This window comes from Lepisosteus platostomus, chromosome 18, assembly GCF_059453375.1.
Source record: "Lepisosteus platostomus isolate fLepPlt1 chromosome 18, fLepPlt1.hap1, whole genome shotgun sequence".
Lineage (NCBI taxonomy): Eukaryota > Metazoa > Chordata > Actinopteri > Semionotiformes > Lepisosteidae > Lepisosteus > Lepisosteus platostomus.
This window is the reverse complement of record NC_142628.1, coordinates 8,812,260-8,835,614: the sequence shown is the minus strand read 5'-3', so window position 1 is coordinate 8,835,614 and position 23,355 is coordinate 8,812,260. Positions and strand designations below refer to the sequence as shown.

The following is a 23,355-nucleotide window of genomic DNA, read 5'->3' as shown; positions in this document are numbered from 1 at the left end:
GGTGTGGAGAAGGGAGAAGGGGTCCCCCATGTGGTGTCTTGGGGAAAGCAAGGTATGGTGTTTGGGGACCTAGTCTAGTGTTGCTGTATCTTATAGCTGTTGAGGCAGTAAGGGGAGGATATCTAATGTACGGTATTGCTGTGCTTGGCACAGGTGATTGGTTAGTTCTAAATAAGACCCCTCTTTTATGATGGTGCTACGTGTGATCCAAATGTCAGACTGCCACAGGTTGCATTTAAATACCAATGCTATACAGTGATAAAAGCATTTAGCCAGGGAAGGAATGTATAGATGCATTATATGTATGGTTATTTTAAGGTTTGATGGAAAGCAGTCTTTCAATTTAATTTGCAGTGTGAGGATTTAAAACTACACAGAGGTTTAAAACTGATTTTTTTTTAATTAATGGGTATTTAAATTGACCAGGATGAACAAGGCGCATTAAAACAAGGTATTTTTAAGATTTAACTTTAAGCAAGTAAAATGCTGATGCTTGGTGCTTGGAAATAATTTAAACACAAAATATTTCAGGATATCAGGCCCATTTAACATAACATTAACAATTACACAGTACACTAAGCAAAACAACATGGTACCACTCAAGAACAACATGTAGCCAAGTGGTTTAGTCTTCATAAATAAAATGGCCTGAACCAAATTAACACAAGCAAACCAAAAACATGGTTTAAAAACTTCTCACTAAGATTTTATATTTGGCTATTTGTTGGTGTTTTTTGTGTGTCCTAGATTATCCATAATTTTAAGCTATGGTTTTAACCCCCACCCCCACTTATGTGCAGTTTGACCTCATATAATCCTTGTATTTCATCAGTAGTACACCTCAGTGTAGAGATCATTTAAAGTTTTTACCGAAATCACGCTCCTTGTAGAAAGCAAGTATAGGCACTTCCTTGTGTACTTACTGTAAATTGCAGTATTTAATAAGAATAGAGGGGTGGGGGCAGTTTTACTGGCACAGCCTTGGAAGTTCCTTTGCTGTTAAGCGTGATATTTTGACAGTACTGCATTCAAGATTATCATCTACTACATCAGCTGTGGCAGTTCTGTGTAATAACTGCTCTGGCTGACCTTCGTGATTAAGATCAGCTGTTATTTAAGACACTAGCTGCTGCTCTCTCCGAGGCAAGTTCAGTCACACGATTGTTCCTTCAGTAAGATTGTCTTTCCTCTTCCCTTAGGAATAAAAGACTGAGAAAAACATGTTGTAACACAGACTGAGCTTGGGCAAACCCAGATTTATTTGCACTCACCTCAGTGCTGTTAAGAAAAAGATTCCCATGTGTGACGTGGATACGACACAAACAGCATGCCAGACTAGCCAGCTTTAAATGTTCACAGTATATGCTTTTACTTCAGTAACAATTATTACACGATCTACAAGCAGTGTTTTGGGAGCGACTGTGAATAATACTGTTATGGCGTGGTCTGGTAAAGGGAGAACTGGGAAGGCTGCTAAACACTATAGTTGATCTTGTACATAGTTTTGTCATTTTAAGAAGGACCCTAAATGTCAAAGGAAATCCAAGCCTAAATGTAGTAGGTGTACCTAAATGTCAAAGGAAATCAAAGTCTAAATCTATACTTTTAGACCTAAGTCTAAACTATACACAGTCGATAACCCTGGCCACAAACTGCTCTCCCCCCTGCACTCTGGCAAACGTACAATTAAAACACATAGCACTAGATTCAAGAACAGCTTCTATCCCACTGCAGTACACATCCTCAACAGCTAACTGCAATGCCTCAGACTCAATACACACCTGCATGATGCACTGTTTGCATGGTCCAATGTTTTTTCACTACTACATATTTATTGTCCCACAACATTTATTGTTCCTGTTATTATTTATTATGTTTTTGTAATGTACTGTCTACATTGTGTGGTGTTGTCTGTTATTCTGTGTATGTCCCGACAGATCAGAGCAATTAAGAATTCCATGTGTATGTGTATGTGTACATATGACGATAAACTACTCTGCTCTACAATACTACAATAATTTATACCCAGTGCTTTGGAATTGTAAATATCAGAGAGAGAATTGGGATGGTGGAGACTGTCTTCCAAAACATGCAGATGAAAGACTGAGGTTACAGAATGAGTTACTGAGGTTTCCTATATTCCCAGCGTCAATCTGAGGTTTCAAACATAAATCTTTTTAAAATAGTCAAATACTTTCACATTATTAATGCTTGACCTGTAACAGGTCCACATTTCTACCTCATCTACTTTTATATACTGTGTTTTATTGTATGTAAGTGATATTCACGAACCATGAAATATTTTCTGCATTTGTTGCCACCTCACGGTTTCATGGTGCTTTCCTTCGAACACAGGGCTCATTCATGACCAGATTCATACAGAACAAATCTTCCTGCTATACAGTGTCACATCTATTGCGAAATGAAAATTGAAACGTGGAACTCTTTTTCAAAGAAAAAGATAATGCTGGTCAACTGAGAATTATTTGTCACCTACAGTGAACTCCCTCTCAAGACAAATTGAGTGTCTTTTCAGATTTGCCACAGATGTTAAAAATTGATAAGATTAAAATCAGTCCACAGTAAACTCTTTGAGCATCAGAATTTATGGTTAGCTTTTGAACATACAAATTAACCTTCATTTTAAAAATACTTTTTTTCTTACTGGGTATAAGAAGTCACAGATAATTGTGTTACAATTATTTCAGTCTTTGAGAGTATTTTCCTCTGACAGCCAAACAGCAAATATTAATAAAGCTAAACAAATTAAATAAATTAGACTTTAGTGCTTTTGAAAAAGAATTCCTGTTCTTCTGTTACTTTAGAGCTGTTTGCATTTCAGCTGCACCTTAAAATATTATTTTGATGTATGTATCAGCTAATTATTTTATAGCTATGCAACAAAGCAGAATAACTTATCTTAAATCACTTTATAGACTTGTAAATAAGAAACTGCCTGAATGATTACTGAATAAAGTGTGCCTCTTTTTCTCAGTTCCTTCAATATTTAATCCATGACTTAATGACTCATTACTTTTTAAACAATATTTAATTGCTCTTCATTTATTGAATTACTGTATCCACTTTTTACCTTATATTTTAACTATAAGTCTTGTTTCAATAGATAATGAATAGTAAAAGATGATATTTTATTGCACAAATTGGGATTATTTTTATAATAAAGGTATCTGCTAAATAAGAACTATTAATTATACTGTTTAAAGTACAATGTACAACGATATGTCTTTATAAACATTTTGTTTTCTGGGAGCTATTTAAAATACAAATGATTTCTGAATGTACTATTCAAAGTAACTTCTCAGCGCTGAGAAGAATAAAACAAAATTTACCAAGTGGCACTCTGTGTTCCCCAAGAGACTCGACATTTGCTGCTTTAAATATTTAGTACTACACAAACACATGCAATAAAATGCCAAATATAGAACCAGCTGTTCCCAGTATGCCACAGCTTAGGTTGAGTTCCCAGGCTAAGCAGTCCCTGTCAGACACTTAACCATTTAAAATGGATCCCAAATCCTAAATCTTAAGGAGCATAATAATAGCACAAATCTAAATTACATGTTTCTCAAGACAGTATTGTTTTATACAACACGTTTTTTATATAAAAATACATTCTAAAAAGAGGGTAAAAAGTTGTAACATCTAAATACTGGACATAATTTGAATAAGGACTTCAATTCAAAAGCTCTCATGTGCATGAAGCCAAACTATTTTGTATTGTCTATTTTTTAGGTAGAGCTGGTGAGATAACTTCACAAATATTGAAAATATGATTTATTCAGAGGGAAAATGTCCTTCGTTTAGAAATGGGATCAATACATGAGGGTAAGACCACTCTAAATATCTTAATAATAATGTCTTGTGTTTATGTAGCAGTCTCTTCCCAAAAAACTCAGGTATTTCTGGGGTAAACAATTGACCATCTGACCATTCTCAGGGAGCACTGTGCAGGATTTCAATCTTGTACTTTAAAAAGGGGGAGAGCAACCTACAGTTCAGCTCTCCAGAGTCCAAAATGATTATTTCATTAACTGCAGTATTTTAACAGCTTTCCTTAGCTCTTGAGGTGCTGCAGATTAAAATACACTATAAAGCCCACTGGAGTTGGGCAGCCCTGATTTATAGACTGAAACACCATACTAATAGCATACTAATGCTTATGTTACGGGACTGTATTAAATATATTCGTGTAAATTACAATTAATTTATTAAAACCTGATTTTATAACGGGCTATTTCCTCAAGATGCTCTGTCATGTTAAAACCAAGAGCAAGAGGGCGCAGTACTTAAGGTGGACACAAGAGGGTACCATGCTCAACAAAATAGTTTCAAAACTCAACCTTAATCAAGTATTTGTTCTCAACTCATGTAACTTGACAGCTATTGAAAACAACCTTATTTTGTAATGTTCTGTATCAGAATATCTGAGCTTTGTGCAGTATTTCATAGTCCAGCTGTCATAACTTGTTTCTCAAAAAATATTTCTCAAATTAAATCACAGTTGTTCTTGTTTTTAGCTTTATTCGTGCAGTAGACAACTGTTGTGATGTTTCAATATACCTATCAGAAAATGTCAGAGTGAAGTGCACATTATTTCAAACTTGTTCTACAGTGTCTTCTTATAGCTTGTGGTACAGGTGTGAACTCCCGAAGTAAAAAATAAATCTAAAATAAAAAGTCTGCAATGGCTAATATTCATAAAATGTATGCATTAACCTCTACAATGAAGATTTCCTATTGTACAGCAATCATACACTAATAACTTCCCACCAAAAAACAAAATGAAAACAATCGCATATGAATTAATTCTTCACATTTGTGTTTTTGTGTTAGAATGGAGTGATGAACAATAGGTAGAATATCAAATGGAACTTTAATAAAAACACTGTCTTTTTAAAATAAGTTGTGGTTTCTGATCTCAACTGTTATTTTCTCAAAAGTTTTTAATAGCATGCTCTGTGGTAGCAAATGATATTGAACAACATTTAATGCAGATCAAAGAAAAGGATTTTTTTCCCTTTATTTTTCAAAGGCATGGGCATGTCCTTTTAAAATCTTAAAAACTACCGATCATCTCGGGGAAAACATTCTCTGCCAAGCAAGCATAAATTACACATTTTATATAAAAAAGGAAAAAACAGACTCCTAATGTTACAAAAGCAAACACTTAAACTGCCTACAGGGACTTTGCAGTTAGCATTGTGCAAGATTTATGTGACACAAATTTACTGCCTCCTTCTTCTTAGAATGAGTGGAAATTCTGTTTTAGGAATTTGGCCTTGGACACAGTATCCACAGCTTCATCACATTTCTAGTTTTCCTCCCTACTTGTTCAATGACTTTCATGAAGTCCAGAACCCACACAGGTTACAAGGCTGTGTGTTCTCACAGTCTTTTGATTTTTTACCTCTCTATATTTAAAACTGCACATTCAGCTATTTTTGTAATACTTTAAACAAATGAATGTCATACAGATGTATGTCATTAAACAGCATGATGATGTCATTGTATATAATTCAATGTTGTATAGGCTGTATGGTTAAATGAAACTTGAAGTACTTTTTTACACTATAATGCTGAGTTCTTAAGTGTACTAGCTATGTACTAGTGTACTAGCACTTAGGTATATGAATTATATTAATTTAAAATATCCTGGATAAAAACAATACAATTATATTATTAGACCTTTAAGTAATAGTTAGATCTTCAAAGACCACACTACTTAGGTTCTAAAGGTTTTATGTCTTTATTCTATTTGTATTTTAAAAAGGAACAGCTGAACAGTATGTTGTTTTCAGGGAATACCTTGGGAAAGTACAGGTGAGTACTGTTGATAAAACTATTGTTTATTAGAGAAAAGCAGCAGCATGCTTCTACATGCTTTAGAAGACACAGATCTTAGCATATTATATATATAACATGCTAGCTGAGCACAAAACAATGAGTTAGCGTACCGAGTTAACAGTAATAGGTGTGGTATTCATTGTCGCTCATTCATTGTCAATAGACAGTCTTTCAGAGGTTTTAAGGCCATTAATATTGATATACTCTTCAAGGATATGCAAAATGTGTATATTGTATTCACAGTATCCCAAACTAGATTTGAATTATTGTAGATGCACTGTTTTATTGGTATACTGTATATATATATATTAATAAAAGCTATGAACATTTTTTAAAGCCATTCCTTTCAAACAGCACACAGGAACTGTCTTTCACATGCTTGATTGAACACTAAGCGAAATGTATGAGAAGGGAGAAGATGATCTTTTACTCTTTTAATCTAAAGTGTTTTACTAGTGGTGTAATGTATATAGCAGGATTTTGTTTATAAAATAAATAATTTTAAAGTAAGCCAAATAAAAACTGGAAAAAGTCATATGCACAAACCAAGAGCTCTTTCATGCATGTTAATGACATCATGTTTGTGAAATGGATTGCTATCTTGTTTCTTATGTAAAGGGTTTTTAGAAAGTCACAGATGACAAAATGAACTGAGTTAATGCAGAAGCCTAAAATACTTATGCTGTCATCTAAGAACCACATCTCGTGGCTGTGCAGTACAACATGGGCAAACATTTCTGTTTTGGGGGGAAAAATGGCCTTTAAATGAATTGAAAATGGAATCGGCGAGGCAGGGTTGTCAATGAGACAGCACCTGCCTGCGGTCCACTTCTCTAATAGAATTTTGTAAAAATCTTCTCAGCCTGGAGGGCTCCTTTTATATTAAAAAGAAGCTTGTCTTTATGTTTTCCCACAAAGGGTAAACAATGCTGGGTCCTGGGAAACACACAAGACTCTCTCACTCACCCTCTGTCCTTAAACCAGGAGTGCTGCTCCTAACTGTTTCTAATGCTCAGAAAGGAAACTTATACTCATGATCAAAAATGAGCTATGAAATTGTATTTCGAAATGGACATTCAGTATTCTGCTTTTTGCCGTTCAGTATAGTCTTTTGCATCAGCTTTGAGCCTAGGTACAGTCTAAACCAAGTTCCATACTGTAGGAGTGTGGAAGAAGCTCTTAGCCATCTTATACAAGCTGCTGATACCCTAGCTTCTTCCAGGAAACATATGAATGAGATCCTGGGTTCAATTAACTGCTAACTACTAAACCATCCAAGCGGGTGGAATGGCTGGTTTGTAACCTTTCTTGTGTACTGTGGTGGTATGTTATGTAATGTCAGTGTGGACATGAAAGTTGACCTTTTTGTCCATGTGTGCAGCCTCAATGAGGTGCCTTTCTGCAGATTTCAGACTCGTTAAGATAAAACACATTTTTGATGCAAAATGTGTCACATAGTATAGTTCTGCAGTGCTGTAGGGAATAGATAACTGTCTGAAAGCAAAGGCTGATTCAAACCAGGCCGAAGCAAGCCCTGTTTCTTCAGACCACACCTTTTCTCTTTCCTCCTTTCAATTCACAGCCCTACTCCCTGAGCAGTACTTTGGGTGTCTTCCATGACAGCCTTTCTGTGGGAAATGATGTGCTAAAAGCTCTGGAAAGGCATACAGTTTGGGAAGGAATAACCTGTTTTTATCAAAAGCCTCATCCCTTTACTTTTTCATGTAACCTAAAGGACCTCTGCTCAAAAACCTATGTAAATGACTTTAAAGGCCTGATAATGTTCCAATTATCCAGAGCTTTTTTTTCCATCTTAAATTCTTCAACACAGAAGTGTCTTATAAAAAAAACAGATAACACAGCTTATACAGGAGTTCGTAAAACAAAAGGGCTTGAACCGCAAATGCTGAATATAACTCATAAATTAGCTGGGAATGTATTTAGTAACATATAAGTATGCGAGATGAATAGATGGTTCAAATTACTATTTAAAGTGTACTGTCAACTTTTTTTTTCCCCCCAAGAGAGATGGGCGGTGTTATTTGGGAAGTTTAAGAACTTATTGTTTAAGAAGTGTCATGTGACCATGGAAAAAAACGGCCTTAGTAGTAGTGCAGGCTGGAAAGCTAGAGGCACAGTGCTGCGGGTTGATTTGAATACACCAGTCAGCTCTGACAGCGAGGGCGGACGCGATTCCGGCAGCCTGCACAGTATTTGAAAAGGATCTCTAAGGCGAAATGTGATGCACTTCAGTAAATACCACCACGTCGAGCAACTGAGCACTGAAACGATGAATGGGAACATTCTGATATGAAGTCGAAATTAACTTTGGAATTGCAGGTAATGCAACATTAGTAACATTAACAAACTCTTTAACCTCCTTCTAAAGTCTTTTCGAAAGGGACTTGCATATTCAACCGGACTCGGTGAAACAGGTCTCTTTTATATGTGACTAAAAAGAGAACAACAGTTTTCTACAATAACTGCATCAACTATTAAGTTGAAAATGGATCTAGAGGAATGTAAAATATCAGTATGGGTTTGCCGAGAGGAGAAGTTAGTTTCTGGACTGTCCAGGCGCACTACCTGTTCCGACGTGATTAAAGTGCTTTTGGAGGACCAGAATCTGCAGCAAGGCGTATCTGCGGCAATGTTGTCAGGTTCACCTCAATCTTACTGCATAGTGGAGAAGTGGAGAGGTTTTGAGAGGATTTTGCCGAACAAGACTAAAATCCTTCGTCTCTGGACCGCATGGGGAGAAGAGCAGGAGAATGTGAGGTTTGTGCTGGTGAAAAACGAAGCGTCTCTGCCTAACAACGGACCCAGGAGCGCAGAGGCTCGGGTCGTTCTCAGTAAGCAAAGCCCTTGCATATATAAAGGAACTGCGAGAGTCACAATGGCTTTTTCCCAAGACAAACAGCGTCGAATTGTCAGGAAGGCATTTAGAAAATTGGATAAAATTAACAAGAAAAGGCAAGAGGCACTATCCAAGGATACCTCTTCCGTGGAAAAGATGGAAACCTTAGTGCACCTGGTTTTATCCCAAGATCACACCATTCGTCAGCAAATCCAGCGGATTAAAGAACTGGACCGGGAGATTGACAGGTACGAAGCTAAAGTTCACTTCGACAGAATGAAAAGGCATGGAATCAATTATGTGCAGGACACGTACTTAGTCGATACGAGCTTGGAAGCAGATTCTAAGGTCGAATGTAACAAAACACACTCCGAGGAAGCTTTTGCCCAGTTTGAGGAATATGCTAGGAAGTGTGAAGAAGTTATTCAATTGCAGGAGCAACTTAAAGAGCAGGAGGCACTGATGGACAGGATTACTGCCGAGATCCAAGAGGAGCTAAATCAGAGGTGGATGAAAAGACGCCAGGAAGCGCTCACAAACAAGGAGGGAGAAAGCAGTTTAGCAGAGACTGACACCGTCTTCACTGCAGACGCGACAGTAACAGGTTCGGCAGCAGACGACACCTCACCTGAGAATGAGTTGCTTTTGGAGCAAGAAAGAGTGAAAACTCAGCTAGACACGAGCCTGTATATCGGGCTGAGGCTGAACACTGATTTGGAAGCTATTAAAAGTGATTTGGACTTTAGTCAGGAGCTATGGAATGCAAAAGAGGAAGAACTGAGGGACCTGGTGGAAAAAGTGGACACCTTGGATATAGAGGAGGAGGTCGACACATCCGAAAGTGCGGGTGATGGTTTTGAGAGCAGCCCGGTGATAACCGAGACTGAAATGTTGCCTCCTTTGGACACACACAGCGGGTGGGTAGAACAGGCAAGGGGTCTCTCCAAGACGTGCGGTACAAACGACGAGGACTCGGACACTGGACTAAGTTCTATGCACAGTCAGGACTCGGACATAACACCTGTCTGCGAATCCTTGGTTTAAAAAAGTCTGAACCGTTACCCATTTACTCAGGGAATAGTATATTTAAAGAGGAAAAACAATATTAACATACTGGTTCTAAAACACTGCACGCGTAATTTATTAACAAGATATCACAGAAAGTATTGATTTAACCGGTAGATCGATACGCACTGTATTTTATCACTGAAGTGTGCACCTGTGAACAGTAGTGCTAAGTGTCCTACGCGGTATGGTAGGTATGAAGTGCTGGCCAGTGGGTTACATAGTGGAGATTTATACATGTGCTCATTTGATCTGTACTTCAGAAGTGAGACGAACAGGTGTTAACGAATATCTGTAGAATAAAGAGACTTAACGAGTGCACTGTAAGCGCGTAAAAAGACATTGCGACGATAGTGTTGTCAACACGATTTCAAATTGTAGAAAAAAACATAACCAAGAGTTAGTGTTTTTAACGCATGCATCTCCTTTTAAAATAACCTACGCACAGGAAGAGTGACTATGTTACAACCAACAATGCATGAATTTGACACGATCAATCTGTGAAGTTCTGTAGATATTAATACAACTCTATTTTCTGGCAAGCTAGTAAAGCTTTTTAACCGATTTGTTATTCCATGTAGCTTTAAAAGAATGGATTTTATTTAATCATTTTTACAAGGATTTTGTAACATCGAAGTTTTTGTGTTTTTCATTCCATTTCATTCTTTTTCACATTGATGTTTTATGCGCCCAGAACGTCATGCACCGTTGTGTTTGTCTGATTAGAGTCATACCTTCAGTCTACTGATGCATGAGACTGTTAAATTATTTAGAATTATGGGGAGGTCTCTGTAAAGCAATAACTTGTATCCAGGTTCCTACCCAACCTTTTCTGAAGCACAGACATTTGAAATGAAAAAAACCTGCAGAATTTCCAGAAGAATTGTGTATTACATTTATGATACAAGTACCTATTTAATGTTTATAACATTAAAGTGTTATACCAACAGCACTGCAGTGTTTATGATAAATGAGAAAGTTTGAGTTTCAAAATTACAACTTGAAAGGTGTTTGCTCAAGACCACGTTGGGTTCTATGATCATGGGTTCGAGCCTGGGTCATGTCACTAGTCAACTGTGGCCTTGATTCCCCCAGTAATGACTCACAAATGGCTGAGCGACTAAGTTGGCCAGAGGTCTCTGGGCTCTCAGCAAACGCAGTGACCCCTGTGATCACCTGGGCACTTGCACAGCACGCATTGCTGTCAGTGAGGAATGCGTCTCCTCTCTGATTGGCTGTGCTGCTAGTGATGTGTCAAAAAATGAGTGGCTCAAAGCTGGGTGGGTGGGAGGAGTCTCGTTCTCCCCTGTGTGCGGTGTTGGGGTTCTCTGCATCAAGCACAGACATGAAAAACACACACTTACCTATTCAACAAAAAATACCTGGCGATTCTACTTTAAAAGATTACAGCTTCAGGAAGGTATAGAGTCCTTTCCTAAAATAAAGAAAAACTGGCACCATGCAGTCAAAATGTCATGGATCATTCAAATTTATGCCACATGAAAAAAAAGCTATGCCTATAAAGCAATAAATCTTAGAAAATCACATTTTAAAACCTTGAAGTTTCTATACCCACATAACACAGGGCATAAAACAGAAGAAAGGCCTGGAGTGAATGAAAGTGATACTGAAGGCTCTGGTTACCTCTTACCTTCGAACATGGCTGAATGCAAACTGCGAAATGTTTTGTTTTGTGTTAAGTGCAAAAATAGTACACCACAAATGAGTTTGGTGGGGAACATAAGATTATGAAAACACTTGCCACAAAGTGAATCACACTCTTATGTCTTCAGCATGCTCCCCTATAGTGGAATGAACAAGATAAAAAAAAACACTGGTGTATGTAATATTCACTATCCAGTATGATTAATTATTTAGCTGGCACTTTTATACAAGCGAGTTCTAGAGACTATAGTTTGAGCTATTTGTCAACAATAGGTAAGTAAAAGGTTGTGTGTACCCCATACCGCATGTGATACTACAGAAAGATTTTACTATTGTCAGTAAAACTGTTCTACCTTTTCTCTGACCATTATGAGATTATGCATGCTATAATATGATCACATTAAGAAAAGAATCGCAAAAAATTAAGGGTTAAGGACAGGTTTAAGTACAAGGCCAACATTTGTGGCAAAAAGCCAGCTAATTCCACTGCTGTTTCATATTCAACACATAGTACGTTCTTTATTCACTGCATATTTTCATTTTAGAGGATTAAAGTTCTAATTTTCTTAAAGTTTGTATTTCTGACCTGAAGAGTTGGCAGCATTTCTAATTATAGGGTGATGAAGGAGGCCTCTTTCACCTTACCCACAACTGGCACTTGCAAGTTTGAAAAATACTGTATTTCCCTCACGGGAAAACAGATTTTTAGATTTTAGGTAAAATTGTAAAAGGGTTTTATTTTTGAAACGTGAGAGTTTTGTAAATTTGGATCTGCCCTGAATAGAAAGAAACAGCTAATTCAGAATGCTCATGGAAAGCATGGTAAACTGTACAGGCAGTGGCATTATCATGTGCAGAGTTCATGAAAACACTACGTACCAAACAGGAAGGAACCTGCACCAACAGCAAAGTAAAATAACACAGGATTACCAAGTTTAATTGTTGGCTGGAAAATTGAGAAACTTAAAAACCCACTCTTTAAGATCACAGAAACACACAAACACAGGAAAACAACCAAGCTTCAAAGTCCTGAAATATGCAATGTTAACTATTTCTACATGTCTGTATAGGACAGTGACTGACAGAATTTAAAATAAGAGAGCAGTATTATAGATCATACAGCATTTGCATTACAGTGTAATTGGGTATTAGTTCACATTGTTCTTTTAATGAATATAACTAAGTACAGTGATTGACACTATTAGCAGATTTTGAGGTCATTATAATTGATGATAAGGTGTTAGTGTCAGGTATTGAAGATTACATTTGTTGCTGCTAAAGCTACATTGTAAAATTACTGTTTATTATTTGCCCTTTTAGTCTGACAAGGAGTAGCACACGTTCTTTGAAGTTGACTTTTTTCTATCAGCTGTCTGAAATAATACTGAGTCTCATAGCCACTATCCAGGTATTGCTTGGCCAGTCTCTAACTTGTTCCAAGTGGAACTTCTGATCCATATTCGTCACAGCGCCTGAAGTCCCCTGTTTTACCATTTCTATCTAAAGGTCACTGTTTGCCACGCCTCCCATTCTCTCCAGTGTGATGTACAGAACTAATGGCAGAGTCACCTCAATTATTAACACCTGACTTGCATGCAGTGATTTTGCTATGTTGATTTTATTTGGCCAGAGACCAGTTTCCAAACTGCTTACTTCAGACCCCCTATAAATTATCCCTCTATTTAATCCTGATGGAAAGGAAGCGTACAGGAATGTGTGTGTTAACCGGCCTTTCCCCCAGCATAATGAGTGTCATTGCTCAATCATAGCTGCAGACAAGATGGAAACCTCACCACCCATTATATAAAAATGTCAACAAACTTGTTTCAATAATTCTAGCTTGCACAACAATCATTCTGTTTGCTTGTATTTTCAGACTGATAAGTAATCCTATTGCTATGTACTATAATTACAAATGTGTATAAACATCTGTATAGTTTATAACCTAAATAAGATGTGGATTTGAGTTCCTCATTTCGCCTATCACTTAATCCATCCATCCATTTTCTAACTGCTGTGATCAATAAGTCACACTTACTTGCTATATATATGCATTTTTATCACGTCCTGTCAGGTACAGGAGGAATTACAAAACAGAACTTGAAAGTTCTAGAATTACTTAAAAGGTCATCCTAGATTTGGGAATAAATGAACATTTCATCTTTTTGTAGAAGCAGCCTGTTCATATCAACATAATCTACATTTCCTAATTATGATTTAACAAAATTGAAGTATACTGTGTAAACAGACTAACTATATACAATATATGTTTATAGGGTGAGATCAAGATGGTTTCATCTTAGAAATTTAATAATGAGGATTATGTCTTGTCAGTTTAGATTATAAAAAATAATTGATTTACATATTTTATATAGATAATACATTTTCCTGTAAAATACAACATGCTCATTACCAAAATCTTTATCTTTTTTATGGAACTGAGCATACATATTGAAATTGGTTCAAATGTAAAAGAGGACCCACCAATTAATATAATTAAAATATTTGTGCCAAAATGCAGAAATAGCTTTGAACAGTAACTGTAAGCTTTCAAAAGGTTATATTAATAGTGCCATCAGTATAAACAGAGAGATTAAAGAAATTTGTATCAGTGGAATTGAATGAGCAAAAGGGGTTTAATGAAAGAAATTTCCCATTCACAGAGTTTGAAGCTCAAAACTGTGGATGAAAACTAGCATCTGGCAGTTTCAGAAGACAAGCAGCTCACAGATCTAATTGTTCAGTGATCGCAGTACAAGTTATCCCTGTAGACTCACACAAAACAGCACCTGATCATCAAGAGGTGGTAGCCATCTGTCTGAAAATATATACTGTGAGTACTTGTTAGAGGTCTGAAATCTTCAAAAGCAGCGCAAAATAAAATTTTAAGCAAAAGAATGATTTCCTAAAGATAATCAATGTATCAAGTTATTGTTCTTTTCAACAATACTGGTTGCATTTACGCATAAAAAAATATATGCATGAAACTTATCATAAATACACCAAATCTCCCCTGAAGACTGTAACCCCTATAGACATCTACAGAATTGAATGGTTCATTTAACACAGATAATTATCAGTAACAAAAATGAGCCTTTGACAGCTCAGGTGAAAGCAGTGCTTTTTGTTAGGCTCTAAAACACCTTTGATACAGGCCTTCTGAAAGCCACATATCTAGTGAAACATTAATTAAGATTAGATAGCATATTAAATTCTGTGGCCAGAAAAGACATTCACATTTGGTTCAACAATCAATGAGATTATAAGAGCGATACATTATACTGTATTCTATTTAACCTTGATGGAAGCAATAAGGGCTCATAGAAAAAATGTCAAGTGCAATGTTCTCAAAAAATTATTCGAATAGTATTAAGTATTTAAATATTATTGGTGTTGGTAAACGAATACAGTATATCATTTTTGGATTCACATCTTATTAAGAATATTTCTACAAACGGTTTAATTCAGGTTATCCAATGCTCTAAATGAAAAACTTGAATTACAATGAATTGTAATACAGTATTTCTGTAAATGTTTAGTCTTCAGTCATTTGTGACTGTATTAACGTTTTTTTTTAAAAACTTGGACTTCAACACAATTGCTTTGATAACACCTTCATTGTATCTGTCCAGATGGATGGTTTAGGAATTACATTGGGAGTCTCTTCAGTTCTCAAATGAATTAAAAATAAATGTACAGTATGTAGATATATAATAGCATGAAGGTGTGATGTTGTAAACCTGTCAGCTTGTTGAAGCTGGAGAAACAAGCAGCCATAGATCTTATCAAGACAGGAGTACAGGGAGGAGGCCGTGGTACAAACACACTGTCCCGGTTAAAATAGCAAAGAAATTTATATGGCACATAGAAAAGAATTTTAAAGTCCAAGTTGTTAAGCACTCTTTCATTGTGGAGTGGCCCCTGACTGGTGGTTGCCAGGGTGATACACTATAAAATTGCTTTCTTATCAACAAACCACAGAAACCAACCTGTAGTTATTGTTTGCAATCTGAAAATGGAAGTAGTATAAGGAACCTTACTTGGAAAGTCTTACACTGTCAAAAGGTTACGGGTTTCTCTTTCCAGAACAAACATATATAAACTATGTGACTCACAGCACACAGTCTGAAATATTAGATTGAAATGTTTTTTTGGATTTTTCAAAAGCATATCGTGACCAATTTTAAATTGTGGTGTTAAAAGAACTATCTCAAATAAGGCACAACAACAGTAAATATAGAACAATTATTTTTCTGTTAAGAGTGGTTTTATTTAGACTGTATGACACAAGACTACCAATTATCTGTGAAGCCTATGGGAATCGGCAACAACTCACCTAGATCAAGGAATATTGTAAATGTATATTCCCACGTGCACAGAAAACATGCCAGCATCTTGAGAAATCACTTGCATCACCCCACTACCAAATACAGTGTCACCGTTACAAACTTCAAGCACAGATTAAGGGCAAGTTCTCACATAATATTAAGAGAAAAAGCATAAATGTTGTATAAATATATTCACCCTTCCTTTAATCTCCAAATTCTCAAAAAATTAAATGACTCACATTTCAATTACAAACAATGGCCTCAACCAAAACATTGATTTAATATATATTAAAACTGTTAAATCTATATGAGGAAAGGTCCATGGCGTTCCCTTCATGATTTGTAGCTGCACATACGATCAACAATTTTCCAACATGAACCAGCCTGCTGATATTGTGTACATTTTTTCATGCAGCAACCCTCTGGAGACAGTACTGCCCACTGCTCAAAGCTGGCATGATTCAAGCTGCTACACTGTCTCATGGAATACAAGAGAGATTCATCTGTCTCCTCCATAATTGTATCTAGAATGCAGGTAAACAAAATAATTGGCCCCTTTGCAGGAATCTCTCCACTAAGCATTTCAAAGGTACAGGAGCTTTACAAATGTTGAGGCAGCAGTGATGATTCTTGCATTCATGTGGATAACATGAGGTTTTCCCTCACTTGCATCAAGCCACTCATTGTCTCCACTTATTCTGTGATTAAAGCCTCTGCTTTCAGCTTCAGGGTGTCAAGCGCAGAAAGAAAAACAAGTCCTACACCCTTTGAAATTGAAGTTAGGAAGTCATCTTGAGAAGCACAGCCCCGTGAAAAGTATTTAGTTGATAAATGATTACGGGATTAGTACCTTCCTAAAATTGTTTCTTTAGGATGTCTTGGACTTTCTTTCCCCAAACTAAGTCTCAACTATAAAAGTGAGTTCCATTTTCCAGGGAACAAAGTCTCCAATACTCCTTAGCTGGTTCACTAGTATAGTAAAATCTGTCCTGACGTTCTCTATAGGATTGCTTCAGAATGTCGGTTGTTGATGTAATGTTGCAGCTACACTGCTTGATGCGATAATGACTTTAGTCCAAAATGAGAGTGATGTCGAAAATTTTACACCACTGTATATAAATTGAGTAAATTGTTTACAATATATTCAAGACTCTAAATCGAATTTCACCTTCAAAGAGATTAACATTATTTGTATAGGTCACTAAAGTAAGGCTAAAAAAAAAAACACAGAAGACTTCAAACTAAGTGGGTTTTATCTGGTGAGAAAAGTGCTAGTTCATTTTTCTAATATAGCAAATGTTCATTTTGTAGAATAATGAATGACTCTCCTGGGCATGAGGGGTAATTACTATTGTTTTCTTTGATCCCTTACAGGGTCTCTTCCAGTTCCCTGCACATATCCTGACATCCCTGCACTCTAATGAGTCCCTGCTCTGGCGATTTCATCATGCACAATTAGTTTTACATCATTAAGACAAGGTATGCTTTTCACTCAAAAATGACATGAGTTGCCTTTAAATAAAAAAACAGACTTTTATGTGCTAAGCCATGTCAAAATGACAATGGGTACTAACACGAAACGCAGCCTCGCTTCCAAAAACAAGCCAGTGTCCTTAAAGGACTTTAGTGTGATCTCAAAAATGTGAAAACAAGGATTACCAGAGAATACATATCATATATTCTGGTACATTCCTGATAAATATAATTCTTTTCACAAAATATGCTGCTGCTATGATGGGGAAAGGACAATCATTTAAACGTGTCACTTAGGACTTGGTCTTAAGCTGTTTTCATTTTGATTTTACTAGGTTTGCTAGTATATATACTACAGCTATAGTAATATAGCACAAAATGAAACACTAAAACAAACAGGACAACACAACCTAAGATTAAGATGTGCAATTCTAGTGTGCTAATACCTTGAATAAATGTTCTCTATAACATGGTGATCTGAAGTACATTAACATAACCCCTCTTGATTTAATATGTATGCTTTTAACTATATTTCCTAACATTTTGTTTAATTTTTTTAATTAATCTTTGTGTCCAACTCTTTCTTCCTGCTTGAACGTCCTCATCGTTCTGTTTATTTTGGCTACAGAATGTCTCAAATGACAAATCTGAAGGTGGATTAAAGACGATACTAGACCACTGCTAAGTTTTGAAAGATTTACATGTATAGCAAACCATAAAAATCCGAAGAACATGAAGATGCAAAAGCAATCTGGGTGGACTGCAAACAGAAAAAGATGTGACTGAAAGGCACTATAACCTTCCTCAACCCTATAGACCTCACCAGATGAAACAATATCTACAACACTGTTGCTCTTGATCTTTGTTTTATTTATTTTTATTGTTCTGTCCCATCCACAGTTTTATGTACTTTTGGTTTTTATTTCACAGTTACATACGGTAACACACTTTAAACAGGGGATCAGCAGTTATAATCTCTTTTTGCTAGATTGATGATAGTTTAGCACAGCCTCACATGTGTACCAGAACTACTCTTTGATACTCATTTGAGAACCTAAAGGACATTATCCTGGACATTTCATGATGACATGATAATATCTGTTCATGGATATATTTATCCATGTGCAGATTGTCCTATCATATCCTTACTGCATGCTGCCAGCAATGAATAGGCACAGGTATCAGGGATCTTTACAGACCTCTGATGAAAAAACAATGGGCAAGTGCTGCCTCCAAGGCTAATTAATTCAGAGAAAAAGATTACAGGTACCATTCCACGGCAATTAAGTGAAATTAATACGCGCCGTTGGCACCCATCCTTTTAATGCACGAACATTTAAGCATGACATAATCTCCACTTGCTCCTGTTTTGCAAGTTTGAGATCATTTGTCACATAAAAAAATACTTTCCAAAAAAAGGAAAAGCTGTTTTGCAAGATCTCTTACAGCAAGGGGGATGTTACCAGAGCAAAAACAATATGGATTTAACCCTTATGACAGTCTGCCCTGGTGCATTTGCCACAGGATGTTATTTTACTGTCACTATGAATTGTCTGGGGCTTCACTACGCTTTCATACTTACACCCTGTAGTAACATGCTTTAGACATTTATTATGGATTAGACATGATTTACTCTGAAATCAGTGGTCAGGTCCACAATCAAACAAGTATAAAACCATTTGAAAAATATGAAAATTCTATGGTAAATTTCTCACAGTAAATTATCCATATAAACCTATGTAATGCAGCAGGAACTAAGCGCTAAGTTTAAAATAATTGTAAAGCAAACAGCAAATGACTATTTTGATCTATTGATTGATTTGTTTCACTGGCTCTAATTTGACAAAATACACTGCTGAGCTACTGTCATAGCTTAATATAAACTGGGTGACAAGTGTTATTTTTCAAATCAACCACGCATGCCCCCCACTGTCAACACAGCCTGTAAACTGCCAACATCAAACGGACAAAATGCTAGCCCATGAAGGGAACCAAATGCTTTTAACCGAATTTTTTAAACACATAGTATCATCTAACTTTTTTAGTACACACAAACCATACTAAAGCTGATGAAGTACATTAATACACCAAAAGCTTTAGGGGCAATTCTTTCCCCAGGAACACTGCAACCGAAAACCAGACTACAGTGGAGTGTAATGACATGGAATTTAAAATACTGGACTGCAAGCGATCCATCTAGTTTCAAAATAAGTCACTGATTAAATATTTACCTCTGTAAATGTATCTGTGAGGACTACATGACCCCACACTCTGCTTTTTGTCAAAGGCAAAAAAAAACATGGAATGTAGGAGTACATTCCGATCCTTGCCCTTGTTCACTAGCTCCATTTTTTACACTTATATAGTAGCCGCATTCTGCTACATTAGATGAAAATGATGAAAGCCGAACCGCTAAGAATCATATTTCAGGAGAAAATTTCCTTGCAGTTGTTCAGAGGTTTTCAGCCCAGAGGATGTAAAGGCACTGCAGATAAAGGGGGGACCCAGTTCATCCACCCCTGAAGTGCAGCACCTGCTTGGGTGAGACACTGAAGCAGATTCACTAGACAGCAGATCAAAAGGAAAAGCGAGGAACTGCTTGAGGAATTGAAGTTAGGGGAAATTTAAAGAGGCCAGGTTGTTCAATTCCCAAGTGAAAGTTAGACAGGAAACTGTCCTGATACCTCCTACAACACAGTGTCCCCTGTCACCATACTGGGCCAATGATTGGGAGATTCCAAGGTTTCGCTGAAAGTTTAAGTGGCAGGTCAGTGAGTGCATTTCATTTCAATGAGACACCCTGACAATATTCATTCCAACAGAATAGAGCTATACTGTATATAGTGTAAATTAATTGCACTAATAATTATTGAATGAAATTATGACTAAATAATAATAAAATGCCTTCTACCCAGAGTGCAATGAATAGGCTGTACTAAATTGGAATCAATCTAGCAAAAAAAGGCTATGGATGCTAATTGCCTGTATAAAGTGTGGTACCAAAAGCAGATTATATGGATAGGATTGAACTTTTACTGGAAAGAAACATCCTGTTGAGCTGAAGGTGGTCAAGCATTATTGCCTCTTGTTTTAGTTACCTTGATTATTAAAGATGTCTGTTTAGGTGCTATGATTGAATTAGCTCTTTGTTGAAAGAAAAGCATGGACTGAAAAAGTTTAAACTGTTGCCTTTTTCCACAAATGAAACAATGTGTCAGCCATAAAAGCCATAACATTTTTATAGTTTTTACAGTTACTTTTTATGTTGAATGACATGAAAGGTCCTTGACTGTGTTTTATGCACATGTCACAATGCTGCTTTAAAGTCTAGTTTAAATAATCTTGCCATTCTTGTGAAAGGAAACATCAAGAAAAACACTGATACAGACAGCATAACTTGTCAAATCCGGATAATGTCTGTAACAATACAGAGGTCTGTATTACAATGTTAAACTCTTGTTTCAAAATATTTTTCCTTGGCAGAATTAGCTTCTGGTAATGTTATTTCCTACATCTGTTTGCATGTATGTTGGGTTCTAATAAATTAAAATACAATCATGCTCAAATTAAAATTCCTAGAACTCAATATAAAAAAATAGCCAAAACAAAATATATTGCTCCTAAAAAACTTTTTATCCCAGTGTCCTTTAGAACTGATCTTAAGCTACATAATTATGTTGTTGTTCTTAGTTATCTTTTTTGTTGCCTAATATAAAGTCTATCATAGTGAATGTTTTAGTTGTGATAAATAGCTGTCACAAACAATTGCGTTTTAATTGAAGGAAAAATATTTTAGAGTTTTGTTTACAGTAATTCTCAAATCTATATGCTTTTTAAAAGCAAAATTTCCCTGAATGGTTTGGTTGCAGTCTTTGTGTTTACGGTTTTAAGGAATTTCAATTGATTAGTTCCAAAGGTGAGGTAGTTTTTGTTATCAGCAATGGAAAAACTTGTATGCATCACATTTCACAAAACATTCTCAAATTCCTTTGGAAGCAGTCACTGAAAATGTAAAATTAACAGCAATGCAGGAGAATGACAGGATTTTTTCTGTAATGGAATAACAGGTAAAGACATTTGTACCAAACAAAGGTTCAGAACCCAGTCACAATGTTAATTTACTAAATTCCAAAAGTTTCTTCGGGTGCAGTTTCACTCATCAAATACTGTTATAAACAGAGAGTGAATTACTTTTTATTGCTGACAGTTTTTAAATAAACTGGCCCAATAAGCATTCACTAAAAAAAGAAATGTGATCCACTTAATGTTACAAACTGGAACAAGGGAATAATGACAGACTGAACAAGAGATATACAGAAAACTGCCAAGTGCATCTTCTGCAGTAACTAAGGGATAGTGTCTAGTGTTTGATGATGTTTTTCAAACCTTCATAAAAATATGTGAAGAGAGCACTGGTGTCAAACTTAGCAAGCCTTCTAATCACATTCTTTAGTTGAAATCACAGTTACACCAATCAGTAATTGTGTGGAGGATAGGCTTTACGAAAGCAGCTCATTGAAGAGTGCGAAAGTACAGCAGGCAGACAATATAGCTCAAAGCAAACGCCATGCCCACAGAGGCATGTTTCAACCTCACATTGTTGGGAAACAGAGTGCCAGCCAAGCTATTAAGTATAGGGGGAATATACAGTAAGTACTGTCCAATCGGTTATAAACAACTTTACAGCATCACTCTCATGCAAGGAGCTGCTGATAAACCTGGAAACAGTGATTCTGTCTCAACAGAACACGGGCATGAGACTCCTTCACAGTCACAGACTACTGGCGTCAGTCAGATCCAGTTCACGTCTTTTACAGCTAAGGAGGAAATCCAGGATGGCACGATGGGGAATAGATGTGAAAGCTGCCTTTCAATGTAGCTGATCTCTCCATGTCTCTATCAAAACTATTTTTATCAAACTATATACTACTACTATAGATTATGGTGCCTTTCTGCACAGTGTTTTGGCTGCTTATGACTTGCTTGTGATATCTAAGGTTAACGTGATCGTTTCCATGCAGAACAGACTAAACCATGAATCCTAGCCGTAATAAACAACATTCCAAAGAATCCAAGAGTGAAAACTCTGCTTTTGTGTTATTGTTATAGTTTTGTTTAGAGGCGTTTAGGAGCGACCTTAAGAACTACAGGAACAGACCTGGCTGTTCCTACAAATCAGGTATTCTCCTGACAAAAGTTATTGCATAACTCCACATAAAATGCGATTAAAAAGTACCATTTTGCACAGGCAGTTTAATTTTCCCACATCAACAAGCCTTAGGCCTGGGATTACAACCATAACACCTTTAGCATCATCTGCCATTTTCTATTGAAATGTAGTGTGGTATTATGTCCATAAAAAAAGTTATTAAAAGCAAACAGCACTGAAATTAGAAGCGTGATGATTTGTTTTTTCATCAAGGGGAGCAGGATGTTCTTCTTGACACGTGTTCCCTCTGCTTCAGCACATGAATCTCAGGAAGCAGATGTTGCAGTTGCGTTTCCTGCCAACAATTCCCATGAACTAATGAAAGATGGCCTTTTGGACTGAAAAAGGACTCTGACCCCTGAGCTATCATTCTGTTGCTTGTTCCCATCTGTCAAAGAGATTACCACATAGATAGAACTTTACAAGCAGAGTGTTCTTCTATTTTAAAAGAAAACACTTTTTAAAGGTGCTACACAAAACACACACCCGCCTCTTTCATTCCCATAATATCTTTTAGGAAAGCAGAACCTCACAGCCACCCTCAAAAATCACTTCCCATAACTAGAACTGGTTTTGGCGGGAGAGAGTTGAACCAATGTCATACAGCTTATGGGTAAGTGATGAGATGGGGCGCTTGGTAGCCTACCTGTACCTCATGGGGATATATCTATAGCAGCCAATAAAAAATAGCCAGTGCAGTGTTGAGAGATGAGTACGAATCTGAAGACAGGATGTATATGTTAGTAGGTGTGGTCTACACATACAAGCAAAATATGAAAAGAAAGAAAAACATGAATAGATGTTTAGAAATTTAATATTTTAATTACAGCTAGTCAATGGAAAATAAACAGAAAAGAATATGAAGAATGATAATAAATGTTCCAGGACAAGTT

General features: G+C 36.5%; 2 protein-coding genes and 1 long non-coding RNA gene across 3 annotated transcripts in view; 2 read left to right on the top strand and 1 right to left on the bottom strand.

Annotated features, from left to right (window-relative positions):
• LOC148645597 (TBC1 domain family member 2A) overlaps nt 1–23,355 on the bottom strand; it is a 343,714-nt gene that overhangs the window by 10,622 nt on the left and 309,737 nt on the right. The gene's annotated exons all lie outside the window — the stretch shown is intronic.
• LOC148645598 (uncharacterized) lies at nt 7,973–22,643 on the top strand. The gene is made up of 4 exons (XR_015928067.1): nt 7,973–8,205; nt 16,196–16,315; nt 17,155–17,259; nt 17,882–22,643. It is a non-coding gene; the product is annotated as an uncharacterized LOC148645598 (long non-coding RNA).
• Nucleotides 8,205–10,736, top strand: LOC148645599 (ras association domain-containing protein 10-like). Its single transcript, XM_088611154.1, has one exon. It carries the CDS (start codon nt 8,372–8,374, stop codon nt 9,764–9,766), a length of 1,395 nt encoding a protein of 464 aa, XP_088467280.1. The 5' UTR covers nt 8,205–8,371; the 3' UTR covers nt 9,767–10,736.

Excerpts from the sequence above, each read along its gene's own strand:
- LOC148645599 (XM_088611154.1), top strand. The coding sequence starts at position 8,372 with ATGGATCTAGAGGAATGTAAAATATCAGTATGGGTTTGCCGAGAGGAG.